The 19207-nt window shown below is 40.7% G+C and overlaps 1 protein-coding gene across 1 annotated transcript; it reads right to left on the bottom strand.

The window, feature by feature from the left end:
* Positions 1 to 1534: 1534 nt before the first annotated feature.
* On the bottom strand, positions 1535 to 19207 carry pias4a (protein inhibitor of activated STAT, 4a). Its single transcript, XM_012880919.3, has 11 exons — positions 19126 to 19207; positions 15819 to 16200; positions 15636 to 15720; positions 15501 to 15542; positions 15229 to 15319; positions 11913 to 12041; positions 10391 to 10496; positions 10220 to 10293; positions 9958 to 10118; positions 7376 to 7527; positions 1535 to 4590 (listed from the first exon to the last, which is right to left on the bottom strand). The coding sequence occupies exons 1-11, from the start codon at positions 19150 to 19152 to the stop codon at positions 4316 to 4318; spliced, it is 1524 nt and encodes a 507-aa protein (XP_012736373.1). The 5' UTR covers positions 19153 to 19207; the 3' UTR covers positions 1535 to 4315.

The raw sequence follows: 19207 nt of genomic DNA, 5'->3' as shown, positions 1-19207 counted from the left end.
TACAGCTTCCTCCCACAGTCCCAAAAAACAAAAAAACAAAAACATAACTTGTCTTTCTAAAATTGCCCCCAGGGGTGTGTGCATGATTGTCCTCTGTCACCCTGAGCCAGTGGGTAGGCATTGGTGACTGTAGTAGACTTCTAGGTACGAAGAATAAGTTTCCTAGTCGCTGATATCTCTATAACGCGAGTTAACAGAACAACATTGGACCAAAAACAGTGCTGCCCTCCCAATGTTCTGCTGACATTTCCTGGCTAGCCTAGAGGTAACAGAAGGGGCCTTGAGAAAAGGATGAGTGATACAGGTAGAATCAAAATGTGGCTTTTCTCACCATAGGGTTTGACTTGGAGTTAACAAAATAATTGGGAGTTTGGTGGATCAAATTTGCTACTTAGCTGAGCAGATGATGCAAATTGGCCATTAGTATACCAGATATAAAAATGTCCCCCCCCCCAAAAAAAAAAAAAATCTAACCATGGAGGCAAGAATCAATGATTTTGACATTTGAGACATTGGGAACCCGGTGAGCAACTTTTATCTGATTTAGGAGTCGCAAGGAGTTCTTCACAGGCACATTTTGTTGAAATTATTTAGCTGTTGGGTCAGAGTAACAAAAAAAAACAAAAGAGCATTAAACGAGGACATTTTAACAGCAGCAACTTCCAGCTGTAGCCACAAGGGGTCTCTTCAGCATTAACCCCTCCACACTTCTGGTTATTTAAATATGTAAACAGCTAAAATATTCTCAAAGCAGCATAAACAAGTCCACTATTGCCTCTAAACAGGCAAGGTATGCGTATTTAGGACAAACGCAAAAGCTGGCTGCATTTTGTTTAAATGTAAATGTTTCAGTGAATTCAAAGCAGAAAAGGTGGTTAGTGTCCTGATCCAAACCAGTCGGATCACGGAAGGGAACCGGAATTCCCACCACTTAGTCGGGCCATTTAAAGCCCATTACCGCCACCTGCTGGCAACAGCGGGGACGGAAAGGGTTTATAGTGGAAGTTCCTTATACAGTATATATACAGTAAATTTAATATTAAGAAAAATTAAATTGGTCTTTCAACATCCGCTCTCTTGAAAAGCATATTTTTTCCTTTTATTAAAACGCCTATTAGATTACAGATTATAATAAATTATGTACACATATTTATCAACCAGTTATATTAAAGCCTATTTAAAAAAATAATAATTTAGTTTTTTTTTTTTACTGGCACAGAGGGACAATGATGTGACCAGAGAACAATTCATGCTTTTCAACATTGTTAATAAAAATCTGGAAAGCGTGGAATGAATTTGTGCTCATGCCCCTTGTAATAAAATTACTAAAACAAAAGCCACTATAACCAACTGCCTTGGGAAACAGTAAGGAGTAATTTATTCTCTAAATTGTCTTATCTATTCTCCATGGAGAATAGTTGCCTGGAGGAAGTGTGAATACCTTAGCAAGCCAGCATGTCGTTAGTTAACAATAAAGTAAGAACTTCCTGTTGTGTCAGTAGACACACACACCTTTCGAAATAAAAAGATCAGACACGTTTCTTAAGAATTTATTTTAATTAATTCAACACATCAATAACAGCTGTTAGAATACGATCGTTTCCAATTTTACAGTTTCATCCTCAACAGGCAACAAACGTGTCGCCACATCTGTGCATTTGGTACAGAGAAGAACCCCCACCGTAACCAGCCGTCCCGGTTCTCAGTGGCGTTAGGAGTACAGTGGCGCTGCGCTCAGCAGCGTCTTATTGTCAATTTGCCTACAAGAACTGAAGGCAATTCAAGGCTTAATAAAATATTATTTAATTCTATTGTCTTAATAGGAACATAAAAAAAAAAAAAAAAATTACATCATGGATCGTGAGCCCCTGGCCGTGCTCTCATGAATTTTTATAAGAAGAATAGATGCCACTACAAAGAGAACAGAGCCTCAGCTGTCTCTAGCTTTCAAACTAAATGCAAACGCCTAGTGGCTCAGTTCCACAGTAGCAACCCGCACCACCTCATCTTTGAGCATAAGCCCCATGAGAAGTCAGAGATCCCCTCACAGCGACGCGTGAGAAAAACAAACAAAACGACACACTTTTAGGTTTGCATAAATTACTTACAATTTCCAAGTTAAAGACGGGTAGAGTTCTCCGTTTTTGCTTCCAGGCCCACTTTATGGAATAATCCTGTTCAGACTCAACGGCCGAGCGGCTTCCGGTTTGGGTGGACTAATAAAAATATTTCCACATTTCATAAGCAGTTGACGGTACGGAGGGAAAGATGGAAGACGAGACCTGAACTGATTACTTTGAGTCATCTGCTCGGGTGCGTCCTCTACTCAAGGAGGACACACCTGCAGCGGAGAGGCGGCAAATCGTTGCTTAAATGCTGTGCATCAGAGCAGGGCGAAGGAAAATCAAAAGATCCAGCTGTTAAAACCGCACCGTGGACGGCGCGTCCCGCAGGACTGGACCCGACCGTCTCACAGTGAAGCAGGACCGCGGCTCTTAGAGACTCCTTTTCTGATTCCTACAGTAGGATTATACAAGGACTGGTTTCAGAGTCCCTGTTTCAATACCTGCTACACAAGAGTCTTTCAAACTAAGCAAAACATCTCAAAGAATTACATGAAAGCGGACCTCTAGCAACACGTTTCTATACAAGAAATAAATCTGGAGCCTGTATATCTAGACGGAGCGTCTTTTATCTGGGAGGCAGGCATCAAATATTTACACTAGTGCAGAGGCAGAAATATATTAGAGTCTGGCGAATGCAGCAAATAAGGTCCGATTCTACTCCGGCTAATGGATGCAACCCCGTCCGAGAATGGTAAGAGCCTGAGAGGAGAGGGTTGTGTGCAGGAGGAAGCAGCTGTCAGATTCAAACAGGACCCTTGGTGACCCAATCAGGGGGGGGCTGAAGCTTTGTGCGTCAGCAGAACGCATTAAAAGCAGAACGGGCTTTTTTTTTTTTAATCTAGGGAAAGAAGCAGGGCAGCAGACCATGAAAAAAAAAAAAAAAAAAAAACCTGCAAGCGGAGATGCCACTGCGAGTAACAGCTAAAGCTGACGATAAATGTTATGTAGCTAACCTGTAACAATGAAATAAAATAAAAAATCTAATAAATTACTCCAATCAAAGCCCAAACGTTACCAGCATATAAACAACACGTTCTGTTCAAAGCATGAATCCTGGCTTCCTCGGTTTGGCCTTAAAATAATGGGACCACATCTCCAACACTTAACAAAACAAAACAAAAAAAAACAAGGGACCAAAACTCCATAACCAGCGAGCGTTTCTGCTCTGGACCAGCGGCCAGCGCAGCAAACCTGACGCATGACGAGTTGGTGGGACTCCCCAAAAATGCCTCCTAGCAAATGCTGCGTGTTAGCCGTCTATTTTTGCAGAGGCATATTTTCTCTCACAAATCCGATCTTTGTTTATAACCACCATCAACCTGGTAATCCAAACAAGAACTACTGTTCAACTGGGATTCGTTGCTGCTGCGGAGGGAGCATGGCTGCACGGAAAAAAACGAGAGAATATATATATATATATATATATATATATATATATATATATATATATATATATATAAAAAAAATAATAAAAAAATGTCCAGTGTAAAGTTGGATTTAGAAACTTGTCGATCCACATCTGCCAAAGCAACGCTCTATTGCCAGTCTGCTAAGTGTTTAATGACTGAGGTAGGTTCTCTTTAGGACAAAAATTAAAACTGAAAGCTGACAAGTTGTCCAAAAGGAGGAATTTCTTAGAGTGAAAACTCAAGTTTCAAAGATTCCCAGGGTACTCCAAATTTTTTTTTTTTTTTTTTGCTGTGTCCTTCAAATTTTTCCTGCCTTTAGGTTCACCCCCGTCCAAAAAGCTACTGAAGAGCCTCCGTTTTCAAAACTGCAAAGTGACAAAAACCAGATGCAAACATTGAACGCCTATGGCTAAAAGAGCCGGTAATTTGGAGTCTATACAAAGAGGTGGTGAGAAGGGAGGAGTCTGAGAAGACTGAGGTGGAGGTGGGGTGCTCGGTCCAGTCAGCGTGGGACAGATTCTCACTGCAAGGTGGTGCCGGGTGCGAACGGCTGCTCCCAGAAATGTGCAGAGTAAAGAGTCGCTGGCAGGACATGTTTGAGTGTGTTGGTTTTGTCTGAAATCAAACTAGAGCTGCTAAAAAAAGGCTCTGACGCTCGGGGGATCGGAGAGGGTCGTTGCATCTAGGGGGTTGCTGTGTTCCTGTCCTCAAACCTTAAGCCCCCCCTGCCGCCTCTCTGTGTCGGCATGTCAGTCTGGGAGGAGGGACAGAGCTGCAGGGTCAGTACGCGGTGACCAGGTCCTTGTCGTAGTTGTACCGGCCCCTTTTGGGGGCGGGACTGTCGGCGCTGTCCTCTGTGTCGTCACTGTCCCCTCCGGCCCCGCCCCCTTCCTCCTCAGAGGAGGAGTCCAGAGTCAGATCTACCACCACTCCTCCTCCCGGCGCCCCCGCCGGCCCCCCTGGGACTCCGGACGTGCCCACCGAACCGCTTCCAGACCTACCCGACAGACTGGTGCTGCTGTGGGCCGGCGAATGTCCGTTTGCTTCAGGAATGCCTGAGAAAAGAACTCCAATTTTATTAAAATGGAAATTAAATACGGTATATATGAAAAAAAACATCACCGAAAACTTTTTTCACTCCATTCATTCACATTAAAAACGCAAACGTCAATGTATTTTGTTTTGTGGAACCAGCTTTTGCTACGTTTACAGCTCCACGTCTGTCAGGGACGTCTCTACCAGCTCTGTACACAGTGGGGCTGGACCATATAGGGAAAAAAAAGCAGATCGATAAAATAGAAATCATATTGATCCCACACTGATAATTATCAAAAAATGCAAAACATATCTTAAGTGCAGCCCTAGCCATTTTATGCTGTTGCTTAAAATGGCTTAAAAAGAAAAAACAACAAGTGCTCTCTGAACTCTGCAGCTTGGTGATGGAGCGTTCCTGGCTCTGTGATTGGCTGGGAGGATTTATTGACTGTAGTATTAACCTACAGGATAGGCTAGAATGCAAAAGGAAGGAAAACTGTTCTATTGCACTTTTTATTGACCATTTTTTTCCTACTGTACCACACGTCTATGGAATCGATACATATTGTTACTGAATTATCGCATAGCTCTAGTAATATATGTCCAGTCTTATGCAGCAACAGTTCAATTCACATTAGACGAAGCGCTTCAGTTCTCAAGTCTTGCCATAGATCTTTAATTTGAATTGACCAGGCAAAGTTCAGAGCTAAATCTAACTCAGGACCAAACCATTGTGCTGTAGCTCTGACTGTTCTCTGGGTCGTCGCCCTGCAGTACGGTGAACCTCCAGCTCAACATCAAGTCTCTTACATACATGAAGGCCAAAACGTTTTAACCTAACCAGAACAACAGGCCTGCTGCCTCCCAGCAACAGCTTTTTGAAAACTCTCCTTTCATCCATACAGACCAGATCTGTGGAGAGGACATCTAAGAAAAGTACAACTAAAAAAAAAATAGAATATTGGAAACAATTTTAAGAGTTGTCACTCATTTCTGAAAGTGAAAAGCCCAAGTAAGCCGAGTTTCCCAGAGTTCCTTAGCGTTCCTGACTTCTGCTCACCAGCCATATTCAGGACCTGCATGTTGTTGTTTTCTACTTGAGCGTACTTCTTGTGATCGAGAATGGACCAAAGGAAGAGGAGATTAGCCAACAGCGCGTTCTCCTTCTTGTGAAGAAGTGTAGGGATATGGTATTCTCAGTCGGCTTTGGTTTCCTTTTACTGCCACTTACTGGGCTGGAGGTGTAGTGCATGTTTCTTCTCAACTTCTCCAGAAGTCCCTACGCTGATCTATAAACATTTTCTGCTGTCTTTCAGGGCAGTGGAAACAGAAAGTGTTCAAATTAACAAGGATTCCTTTTACCCGGGCAAAAAAAACAAAAAAAACATTCCAGGCTTTTTAATCGTTGGTGTTTGGGTGGAAAAGTTGAGTCTGGTGTTTCTCATCTTCCTCTTCATACCGCACAGATCCTCGCTGAGGTTCAGGTGCGTTTTCTGGCCGACCAAACCGTACCGTTACGGTCAGCTAAGCAGCTTTTGCTACCTTCGGTAGTGTGGACCGGTACCACGTCCTGCAGCAAAATGAAACCATCATCTCTATAAAAGGTTGTCAGCATAAGGAAGCATTAAGTGCTCCAAAGCTTCCTGGTAGACGTCTGCATTGACTGGACCTCAGGAAACACACCAGGTTTCCAAATTAGATCCAAACTTTACTCTAGTCTGAACAGGAATTTGGACCATTGAGCAACGGTCCAGTTGTTTGTCACCTCTGCTCAGGCAGGAGGCTTGCAGCCCGTTTGTAGGACCCATCTGAGCGTAGCTGCTCTTGATGTGACGACTCCAGCCTCAGTCAACATGTGAATTTCCACCAACATTTTGAATGGATTTAGCTTGACAAGCCTCACAAGGCTGTGGTTCTCTCTGTTGCACCTGTTCCCATCACACTTTTTCCTTCCACACAGCTTTCTAGGAATATGCCATAACCTTTTCACAGTGTTCTAATTTTCTGAGACACACATTTTGTAAGCCATAGTCATCAAAATATTTCAATCTGTGTGTTATCTGTGAGTTTCACTTTCTGAAATGAGAAGAAAAGATTGAACTGATCTATAATGGGGTTTTACAGCTGTACTCGTAGTTGCTGCATTGACAGATTTTCCCACCTGAGCTGCACTGCAAAAATATACCTAAAAATAAGAATTTTTTTCTTGAAATTAAGGTATTTTTCCTTGATTTGAGCAGGTAAATAGGATTATTTGCCAATGGAATAAGATTTTTGCACTTAAAATAGGAACAATTCATCTCCATTGTCTTATTTCAAGTGTAGTTTATCTATTTATCTTATTTTAGGGGTAAAAATACTCATTCCATTGGCAAATAGTCTTATTTACCTGCTCAAATCAAGAGCAAATACATTAATTTCAAGAAAATTTTACTTATTTTCAATTCTCTTTTTGCAGTGTGTGGATCTCAGCAGTCCCTCCAGAGTTACCATTGGGCCTTTTGGCGGGGTCTCCTCTTAAATAAAGCTGGTGATGCCTTCTCAGAGCAGCTGTATTAACTCAATAACTCATTCAATATTAGCTGTATTATAACAGTGTGTTAACTTCTGAATGGCTGCAGTAGAGCCATCAGATTAAACAGAGCCTAAACATAACCCTTGCCTGTAGAAATGTTTACTAGTTTGTGCTTTCATAACATAATATCCCTGTAAAACACATTAAAGTATGTGGTTGTAAGGCAACAAAATGTAAAAAAAAGTTACTTGGTAGAACGTGAGGACAGAGAAACGGGGTCATTTACGTACATATGTCAACAACAGGGTACTCTGGTGTGTTGCTTCGTTCTCTTTCCCTGTCCTTCTCCTTCTCATCTCTGATCGGCCGCCAGGAACCGTCTGTTAGGTACTCGATCTCCTCGATGTCCTCGCTCGTCTCTTTGAGAATCTCAGATAGTAACCTGAAACAGACGATGCAGGTCTGAGACGCCTCACAAATCCCAATAATACGCACAAAACAAAGCGGACGCTCAGATTTAAGCATGAAGGGTTCACACCTGCTGCCTTTCTACAGCAAAACCGTATTTATGTCCGATGATCATAGCGTGCAAAAAGCAACACTGAATCCAACTCACTTATGTGTTGATGGACAATTTCATTCTTAAGACGGACCATTTGGATCTTAGGTTACAAATATAAAGAAAATATATATATATATAAAAAGCTAAAGAGGAAGACTTTCCACACTAGCTTACTTCTAAGGAATGCAAACATACCTCCCAGCCAAAGGAAGCTCAATGCTTTCAGTCTGTGAGAAAGTCAAGGAGTGCCACTGAGTAGAGACTGGAATCTGCAGAACGCTGCATGCCCAAAACTGAAGTGGGTGAAAAGGTTGTTTTTCTCTCTCTCTTTTTTCCAACATTTTTTTTTTAAATGAAGTTCAGGCTACGTTCATTTTCCCCTACTTTCTTCCCACTAAACCGATACCTTGCCAGGAGAATTTAGAAACATTCCTGCCAGATAAATAAAGCTGTGGTGAAGAAGTTTTGGTCCAACTTTAGTTTTAGGAAGTGTGACTTTGGTCAAGTGAAGATCTTCAGCTCTGTGCTTTACTCTGGAGCGGTGGCGGAGCTCTGTTCGGTCAGGAGAGGCGCATTAAAACCTGCTAAGGTTACCTAGTAGAGACGGGTGGAGCTGCACCTAGAGGACAACGGCTCACTGCGGGTGTGGCGAGGGATGCGGCATCTGACAAATTACAAAGGTATTTCACCAACAGCTGCAAACGTGGACCTGCCGCTCCACAGGAGTCCCGTCAGCCCTCAGCTGTCTAGCCTGCTCCCCTCCAGGAAGCGGTTTAAGTCGCTCAAATGCAGCTTTGATCAGAATCCTGAATAATGTTTAAACATATGTGCATCTAATGCTTTTCATCCATCCATCGTGTTCCGCTTATCCAGGGCTTTTCATATGCAAGTTTTTTTCTATATTTCCCCACCATTTGTTCTTATGCATTAATTGAACCTGACAGAGGCAGCTGCCAAAATGTCATCTCGCCTCTAAGGTTTGACAACAAAGTTTTTTCTGGTCTTTAATGAGCTGAAACATTTTTCCTGTTTTATCCGACTTTTGTGAATCAGCAGTTTCGATTCGGGCCAAGCTATAGTTTGTCCTCGTATTTAACTGTGACACCTCTTGGTATCAAAACGGAGTTGATGGTCGAGTCCAGGCCAGACGGCTGTAAAACAAACACAACCCATCAGCCCTGCACCACTGTGCTTACCAGATGGTCTAAGTGGGATGACGTGAGTTTTGTTCTGACATGGTGCAGTAATTACAGGCCTAACATTGTCTCTGTGCAAATTATATTGTTAATAAAACCTGTGGATCGCTCAGCTTATGGCTGGGTATCTCTGCAGGGGGGCCGATATGCTGAGCATCTCCATACACCAAAGATGCAAAACGTTACAGATACTCCAGCAGCAAGCACCAGTCCAACAGGATTTGATTCACCTCTCAACAATGAGTCCCTCCACTTTATAATATGATACGGTGTGTTTTATGAAGATAAATTAGGAGACGAGCGGAACTGAATGAGAAAAAAATAATAAATTATAAAAAGATGGCCGCTAACTGAACCACAAGAACCAAAAAAAAAAGGAACAAAACTCATAATCTCAACATTCCCCGTTTAGATGCACCTTTAACACCTGAGCTGATCCTAATTTTAATAAGATGAACTTTAACATCTAACATGCAAACTGAAGCCTGCAAAGCCAGAAATGCAGCGACCGCTACAGATTCTCCGTCTATCGCACAGTCTGGGACATCCACTACATTTGTTGGTTGACCTTTCTTACATAATTACAGATAAGGATTGTCTGACGGCCGTTGAGATCCGAGGACATTATAACGTTAGGTTTGATATAAACTTGTAAAGTTTTAGAAATATATCCTATAGAAAACTAAATAACACATTTTTGTTCTGTTCATAGATTAAAGAACTAAGGAAATATGCATTTTATGAGGGAGTAAAAGGAACTGATAAGGCAACTTAAATATTTTTTTAGTATAGAAAATCCATGTAATAGTCATTCTGTGCAGATATTGGATAGAACTACATTCTTAAGCAGAAACATTGTTCATTTCCATTTTATTCCTGTTCAAACTTATTAAGAGAGAAAGCTGAGGGTTGATAGAGCCACATGTGGCTCTGAAGCTCATTGGTTGCAGCTTTCTGCTAAATCAGGGTTTGTGCCTGAGCGCCGTTGTCCAATGGGAATAAAGAAGAAAAGGGAAACTGCATCTTAAATAATAACGGTGGATGGAGGTCTAAATGAACGCACACAGTTGGTGAGAAAGGAGCGGCTGCTGTAGAGGAAGAAGCGTCTCCTCACCCGTCGATTGTAAGCAGTTCAAACGGAGCCGGCTTGTCGCACACGGGGCAGGTCCATGTGGGCTTCTTCTCATTCATCTGCAGGAAGAAGACGGCGTCGAAACACTGAAGATGGGCGCAGGTCAACACTCGGCACGGCACACCGAGCCGCATCTTCACCAGCTGGGATGTCGGAGAGGAAGAGAACGGCGCAAATTAAACACAACCTTTGGAAACCCAAAACCTCTGAACGTTTGAGATTGTACGTTTGTTGCTGCGCTTACTGGACAGATTAAAGAAACTCTGAGGCCCGTGGTTGCAATCTCGCTCTCTGGGTCGAAGCGAAGCTTATCTTGGACTGGAGGGAAAACGGTGGAAACATGTTAGAAATCCAGCGAGGGGCAAACACTCAGATACCAAAAACGATACGAAGAGGCTCAGTCGTTTCTACTTACTGCGTTCACGGCAGCGTTCTGCGCTCTCGACTGAGCAGAGCTTCAGCCGGTTGAAGAGGTCTGCTGCTGTGAAGACCCTCACCAGGTACACCGCCACGGAGTAACGCTGGAAACGGACACGTACAACCGGAGCCGTCAGGATTTGGCCCACCAAAAACCAAGACATGTCACACAAAACTCATTTTGTGTTAAAGGTGTTCAAAAAAATAAATAAATAAATAAATAAATTATATATATATATATATATATATATATATATATATATATATATATATATATATATATATATTCTACATGGGGCTGGGCGATATGGATTAAAAAATAAATCTCCGATTTTATCATACCAAATCCGATTAATCAATTTTTTCTTCCTTTTTGTTTCATAAAAAGAAATTAAAGAAATTATTTTAAAACCTTGCTTTTTATGTCAAGCATTTCATCAGGGAGTTGACCTGAATTCAAAGTGCAACTAAAAACAAGCTGTGAAACATGCTTGTAAAACAAGATGGCAGCCGTGCCATTATAAACAATGAAAATATAACAAAACATTTGCTGCTAGTGGTATTACACATTGAGCTAAGAACAGGCTTCACTGCACTTGTGAAATTCAAACTAAGTTAAAAAAAAGTAAATAAGTAAATGAAATACCTCGTATTATGGTTAAAAAAAGTTTCCACTTAACAATATTTTGACAATACATTTGCCTAAACATATATTCAGAATCACATGCTGTTCTCTTCATGGAAACCCAATGAGCGTATTGGCAAAATAAAATCCAGATTTTCCAAAAATGAAATCTTAAAGAATTGTAAATTCGAATTAATCGATTAAATCGATTTATAGCCCAGTCCTAACATATTCGAAATTGACATTTTTTAAATACTAAAGATGAATGATACAAAGTAAAAGCATGTCACTTGTGCAAAAGCAAAACTGACTGATTAAAATCATTGGAAACTAGTCCCAATCTCCTCGTTTTGGGAAAACAAAACTACTCAGACTTACTGAGCGGGTTGTGCAATCAACAGTTTGGGCTAAACACCAAACGGGTGACGTCTTTTTAAACAAAACAAGGTCGTTTAAGAGGAAGTGGATCAGAAGGGGGGGCGGGGTCAGACTGAAAGGTTGTAGTTTATTTAAGGTTTTTACCATTTCTGTTTAAACTGTCAACACTGAAGCGTAGACAGTCATGTCAAAAAGACGCTTTCACACCAGGATTCATTCAAGAAAGTAATAAAAAGCACCCCAAATAAAACATTTCACAAGAAAAGATGCTATAAACCAAAGACTAATAAAAAAAAATCTATTAAATCTTTTCATCAATTATAAAAAACATCTCTGCTGATTTTTTTTTTCATACATAACTACAAGATGTTGGAGTTCATAAAGGCTCTTATGACACATGGCTCAGAGGAACCTGTGCAGCACTCAGGAGCCTACAAGTCCCAGCATGCCTTGGTGCACTTTGTTAGATCTGCTCTCTTGCTGCGCCGCGCTCCGACATGCGGCGCCTGAGACTGACCTTGCCGAAGTTTCCCCAGGTGATGGTGGCTCTGTTGGGGACGGTGGACAGATGCAACCAGGGAGTGATGTTTATGGGACGACAAGGACGCCGAGGTTCAACGCCAGGCTTGTTGGAGGGGTAGTATCCCTGAAAAACGGAGAGAGAGAGAGAGAAAAATGACACGTGCAGGCATGTTACGTCAAAGGTCCTGTCCAATAAAAAGTTTGTTCCAAAACAAATAAAACATTCTTTAAACAGAGCAAATTTCAAAACATATGTGCAATAGGATTGGCACGGTACTAAACATTTCAAACTCAAGGCCATGTTTCATACTGTGGCGACATTTTTTGAAGGCGACGGATTATGTCTGGTAAAGAGCAAACGATAGGGTTGATTACAATAAGGCAACATTTTAACCTTCTTTTTAGGGTCATTCCAAAAAAGTAAAAAAAAAAACAAAAAAAAAAAAACAACTGGACTTTTTCCCCCCGAAGTTTGAAGACGTTTCGCTTCCTATCCAGAAAGCTTTCTCAATTCAAAATTGAAAACTTCTTTTTAGGGCAAACCCAACAAGTAGGAGGCAATTCAGCCCTTGTTTAGAGAACTAGATCATATTTCAAAGAAAAATCAGAAACGCTAATAGAAGATATAATCATCCTTGGAAGAAAAACATGTACGGAAATGTAGCATGTAGTATATGCGTAAAATGCAGCTTGTGCTGAAACTGTGATGAGCTGGTGGTCTACTCTTATGTCCAATTCTTTCTCCTTCACATTTCTTTATTCTAAGCTAAATTATTTATTATTTAATATTGTAACAGAACACCTAACAAGCATCCTGTTCTTTGTGCGCTTATCTGCTCGGCAATCCAAATGTTCCATTTGGGAAGAAAGAGGAACAAATTAAAACTGCATTTTCTGTCAGATTCATCGATTAAATGCAAAAAAAAAAAAGGTTGCCCGATTAATCGATTATTAAAATAATCGTTAATTGCAGCCATAAAAGCTATAACTTAAAAATGTCCTAGTTTGCAAAGACAGCAGACCAGATAAAACTAATAGTATAAGCATTGGAAGCGTTTATCATGTCTGTTAAAAATGCGTCAATTTGAGCGGATGAGATCGGGTCGGTTTATATCCAGAATCAGGGTCTTTATGTCCATTACGCAGCCATTAGGGTTGGGCGATATGGACCAAAAGAAATTTCTCGATACTTTTAGGCTGAACGCCAATATACAATATTTATATCTATATGTTTTTCTTTTCACAAAGTATTTATAAAAAAGGCATCTCTGAATCAAAGCTTTATCCCAAATGTCTCTCATACACATTTTTTAACAAACAGCTGCAGATAAATATGAGAAACAACTGAAAGTTAACCTACTGGAATATATAAATGTATAATTATAATGTCACATAGACCATCTCGATATAAACAACATAGACTCATCTCTTTTTTTTGTTTGTAATCTCGATATGTCGCCCAGCCCTGGTAGCCATGATGACATTTGCTCAGAATTTACACACAGATACAAATACAACGACAATGTTTAAGACTTCCTGCAAAGCTTAAAATGTGTAAATATTCCTCAGCATCTGATAAATTTAAATGTTCAAGTCAAAACAGACAGATGGCAGTCCCTCTACAGAACGATGTAAAATACTGTGCAATTGCACGAATGTATCAGACAAACACGCCCTGAGAAGCTAAAAGTGTGCAAATAGCCATTAGCACGTGAGAGACCTGACCTGAGAGCCTGTGGAACCTGTAGTATGATAGATTTAATGCAAATGAGTATCTTTAAATAACTAATGTTATAATAGTTCAATTTTTTTAGATGAAGTTATAACTTGATAACTTTAAATAACTACTTTTAGTACAGATTATCTGAAGATATTGCTTATTTTAACAAATCTTAACACCCAGTTCAGAAAAACAATTTTTAAAGTGCCGATGCAATTTAAATCCCTCTTCAGGAAGCACTTGAATATCCAACAGGCATTCTCTCACATGGCTCACCGGCTGCTTTATTAAGCAGCTATTCAGCTGCTTGAGAACACAAACAGCCAATCAGCCAATCAGAAGGCAGCCACTTTATGCATTTAGTCAGGCGTGCTAAGGAGCACCTGCTGAAGGTCACACTGAGCATCAGAATGGGGAAATGTCTGTTCGTAGGGATGCATCGATGCAGATACCAGACTCCCGTACCTGGCCCATACCATATGGGTGTAATCGTATTCAAATCAGTGTGACAGGAGCTTAATTTCCTCTCTTAACAGCTGGCTTTATTTTGCGCACAGAGACTGCATTGGGTTGAGGTCTGGAGTCTGGCTAGGCCTCTCCTTCGTTGAAGCTGGACTAGCAGTGGTAGCCTGGCGTCCCTCGCTAGCTTAACCAGACAGGCTCAGAAGAAGACTTTACTTGAGCCGATCCTTCATGTAAAACAGTTTCAGGGCTCGCACACAAGAAAAGCCACCTCAGGTTTGGTGACACGCTCAGAGCCTCACATCGTAGATGAAAACCCAAACCGCTGCTAACGAACAAATGCTGCTTTTTAATCAAGAAAAACGTGCCACTCGCCTCTTAAAATGGGTTTAAACTTCACCGACGAGATCATGTAATATCAGTTGCTCAGCCACAGTTTTATGTTTGTACAGTTAAAGATTTCATTTACATTTAGGTTGTCTATTAAAAAAGATTCAGTAAATATTGGAATATAAGGGACTTTTGTTTACACTAAGAACGTGGCTTTATATCAGTAAAATAGAAAGAGAGGGCAGGTCTAGACAAGTGAAATACCGTAAAGTCTATTTCTGTGTCCAAGTACTCGTATCGACTTTTGTACCCGAACTCAGTTTGAAAGAATCTGGTGTCGGTTCAGCTCTAGTTTATGGTGCCAGACATGCTGATCTGAGGATTTCACAGACTGATGATTGTTGTTGCACAATATCAGAAAAACATAAAATGGGATACTATTGCTTAAAAACAGCTATGGCATTATTGATTATGATTAAAAGCGATTACACTTTCCATCATTACAATCTCTGGGTAGAGATTTAAAAAAAAAGATATTGCTTATTTTGATTAAGGAGCAATCTTGACAAATATTTGTGATTTTAATATCGGCCAAGCTAATCATGATTATGTGTTTCTCCATAATTAAGCAGCCCTGACTCAGGTTGGAATCGGACCAGTCCTGAGGAATAATCAGCTCGGCCTTAACCCAAAACCACTCCCAATTTACCCGTAAATGCCAGTACAAGCTTAAAAAGGTATGAAGAGCTTTAGCTGGTTTCCTTGAAACAGCGGCACGCCTCAGAGGGAATCAACCTACCGGCACATGACAGTAGGACTGGTTGACTTTGACAGCGATGTTGGGGGGATACTGGTCCTCCTGGACACCAAGAGGGTCCGAGTAACAGATTCTGCATGATAAAGAAAGCACAGCAGTATAAACGACCATCTAACCCAGTCAGGTTTTTAAAAAAAAAACTTGAAGAAAATAAAATTTTACAATAAAATAAAAATATTACAACGAATAAAAATAATAGTTATTTAGTCATACAAATAAAGCTTCCGCTGACAACGAAATATCTGGAAACTCACCTAAGAACCACTTGGACTGATCTGATCCCTGGGCGAAGCTCGCTGATGGATAGACAGGACAATTGAAATTAAACATAAAGTTGTAGATTTGTAAAAAAAGCGCAAAAATCTAAGAGGACACCACTGAGTCGTCACCTTGCATTTCGGATCTGATCTGCTTGGCTTGGTGTTAATTCAAAGATGCACTGACTGTCCTGTAATTTCTCACTGTTGTGGGCAACTGTAAAAACAAGAGAAGACAAATCAACAACGAACGATAAGCATAAAGAACAAAAAAAAACAAAAACAAAAAAAACACAAGCCTTGGTCTTTGCTCACCTAGCTCTGTTGGTGGCAGAAGCGTCTCTAAGGTCTGGTAGAAGGGCAGAGGGACCAGCCTGACCTCTGCCGCGGGGGCATGCAGCGGTTTGGAAATCCCGTTGAGGTAGTCTGGGGCCTGCGAGGTCAACGACGGGGAGGAGCTGAGGGACGAATACGCCACCGGGACGCCTTCAGGGCGCCTCGCCGGCAGCCAGGCCGCTGACTTGGGGAAACGAGACTCGTAAAGCTGCCGGACGTTCTTCAAGAGTTCTGGACTGTACTCGGTCTGCACTAGCCTGAGCGCGCGCCCCACCAGGTCCTGCTTCAGACCACTCTTGCTGCGACCCATCGAGGCCAGCAGCGTCTGCAGGTCTGAGACCCGGAAACTTTTCACCATGTTCTGAAAAGGGAAGACGAGACAAAACCAGAATTAAGTCGGCAGTTTAGGTCCAGAAACGGGGAAATCTAACAACCGATCCTGACGGAACGGTTACGAAACCTGAGAAACAGGTCAGTGAAAGCATCGTTGAGTGGCAATAGTTTGTCCAAAACCCAAGGTGGGATTACCAATGAAGCTGACGTTTTTTTTTTTTTTTTTTTAAATACAGTCTGCTAAATGGTTTGAAGGTTATTTGCACTCCCTTCAGTAAAATGCAATCAAATTTATGATCAAATCATAAAACAGGTTTTTATTTCTGAGTTTTGCTTTGAACTTGAAATTGTTCAAACAAATTCTGGTTTTAAGACTGACAAAGAAAAAACCCAGAACAATCCCTGTTGTACAGTTGGAAACCTGGGGAGCATTAGCAGGGTTGTTTTTCTTTCAAACTTTGCATAATTTTTTACAGTTTAAATAAAACTTAAGAACAGGTCTTGCTGTCCAGGTTGGGAGAAATAAAGGTTTCAGAATCTCAACATTTGGCTGGACAAGCAGAACGAGAGACAGCAAGAGATGCATATATTGCTTAGAAAAAACAATGCGGAAGGGTGAAAAAAATAAGAGATTTTTACTGTAAATTAAAGTTCAATCAACTTGAGCCCAGAAGAAGATCAAAAGATGAAATGTATCCATCAGTTTTGGCAAGAGTATTATTGTTCAGGTATGATTCTATCACGTCTGCAGCTCCTTTTTGTGCTCCTTTCATGTGATTGATGATTGCACTACTGTCTGTCCTTTCTTCTCAACAATGTAGATAATCTAAACCCATTAGTAACACAGGCAGGGCTTACTGTACCAAGTCTGGTCTATCACAAAATGGTCAAAAAAATAAATAAAAAAATAAAAATATCAGAAATTGATTTGATTCCTTGTGTGACAAGATGTAAGTCCTAAAGAAAAAGCTTGGGGTGGGTCTTGAGAGTGTTCCTGTTTAGTTATGGCACTTTTATTTTATTTTGTGTTGTCTTTATGTTTCATATTCACAAAAAAAGAGGACATATTTGTATTGTTGATATTTAAATTTTTATATCTGATTCCTCAATAAAACTGTTTGAAACACTAAAAATAAAAAAATCAACCTGATTAAATATAACACTCTACAGCAGCCGTATTCAAAGTGTTTCCTGGAGGCCATTTGTAGCCCTTAAAAAGTACTTCTCCGTGGCCCCCACCTCAATTTAAGAGTTGTACAAATTTGGCCCTAAAGCATAGGCATTTGATGCAGTTTTGGTCAATTTTAAAAAGGTAGCGATGTTCCCAGAAATTTTTGATCTTCTTAAAACTGAAATTGTTAGGTATAACACTGAGCGCGTCTTAGGGCTGGACAATAATTCAATAACAATATACATAGATCCATAGCCATATATCGATGATAGATATATCATCGTAAAGCGCTTTGGGATCATCAGACTTGATAAAGCGCTATACAAGTACATTTACCATCTAAAAATAGGTCGCCAAGCAACAGCATAAAAGGGCCAGGGCTGCACTTAAAATATATATTTAGAATTTGTTGATAATTATCAACATCGACCAATAGGGTTTCTATTTTATCAATGTGCTTTTTTTCCCATATTGTCCAGCCCTAAGCGCGTCTTTATTGTAAATTGAGATAAATAATGACTGTCAAATTCCGCAAAGGAACAAACTCGGGGCCCATCTGTATTACACGTAAGATACAACAAGCCATTTCTTGTACGACTCCTATGCCCTTGCTGTTGGTACTAAAAACCTATTCTTTTCCAATAAATACAAATCCGACTCTTCCGTTAACGGATTATATGTTTAATTTATTGCTGAGCAGGTTAAAAAATAAAGTTGTGCATTTTTAAATGTCTCGATACAATATCCAAAAAAATAAATAAAAAAATGTGGAAATAAAGCAGTTATTGTTGGCGTTTCGAGCTCATAGGATTTTGCAGGTGTAAAGTAAATTGAGGAACAAAGTACCCTAAAGCAGCCGCTTCTCAGAGGTTGCATTTATTTTAAAATCTCACAAATATGAGCCGTTTAAAAGCACTTTTTACTGACCTATCAGAACAACTACTTAGCTTAGCTTTGACATCCAATTCTACTTATATATATATATATATATATATATATATATATATATATATATATATATATATATATATAGCTATTATAAAGTCCTCTTTACTAATACTGATAGAATTCGTTTGTTGATGTCATGGTATGGTGTACATTTAGGCTGAGGTCAGGGTACATTAAACAGGAATAAACATCCTAACGGAGCAGGTCTATTCAAAGAGGCATAGAGCGCGGTTGAAACGCATTGTTGTCAACATGACACGCTGCTGCTTTGTCTGCCAGCGCTTCATCGGACACAAGTGGACGACTGCTTTATGTCGAGGTTGAAAAATCGCACAATGCTTTTGTCCCTTTATTTTATTTATTTCTAGGAAGCAAAGTGCGCAGCATCCATACCGTAGCGATCAGGAGGGATGCCTCTCTAGAGACTAGTCTGGCTGCGTTCAATCATTTTGACAGTTGGTCGGCTCCAAAAACCAAGACGCTAACTAATCAATCAATAAATACGTAGACTATTTGTATCACCGATGAAGTCATAGGAAATATGTGCCATCTCTGAAATGTGCTCTCATTCAATATCGGCATCTTCCCTCAGACCCAGCATGATGCTAACTCAACCAAGCACTTGCCTGGTTAACATAACCTAGCAGGCTAGCTTTGTTAGCCCCCACAGGCTAGTTCTTTTCGTCGTGGTTCACGTACGCCAAACTCGTAGAAATGTAAACACTTAAAATATCCACAGACGAGCCCCGGGTCAACCCACAGCCGGCGCCACTTTCAGCTTGCACCCCCGCGGCCGTTTCCCTACCCAGCGAAAGCCTTCCAAGCTTTACCTACCATCGCTTCCACCAGTTCGGCCGCCATCTTCGCGTTGCAGTACCGCGAGAGTCACAAATGACGACAAGGCTTCCGCCAATGA

Source organism: Fundulus heteroclitus, chromosome 9 (assembly GCF_011125445.2).
Source record: "Fundulus heteroclitus isolate FHET01 chromosome 9, MU-UCD_Fhet_4.1, whole genome shotgun sequence".
Classification (NCBI taxonomy): Eukaryota; Metazoa; Chordata; class Actinopteri; order Cyprinodontiformes; family Fundulidae; genus Fundulus; species Fundulus heteroclitus.
Note: the sequence above shows the minus strand (reverse complement) of the source record. Positions and strands in the feature narration are given on the sequence as shown.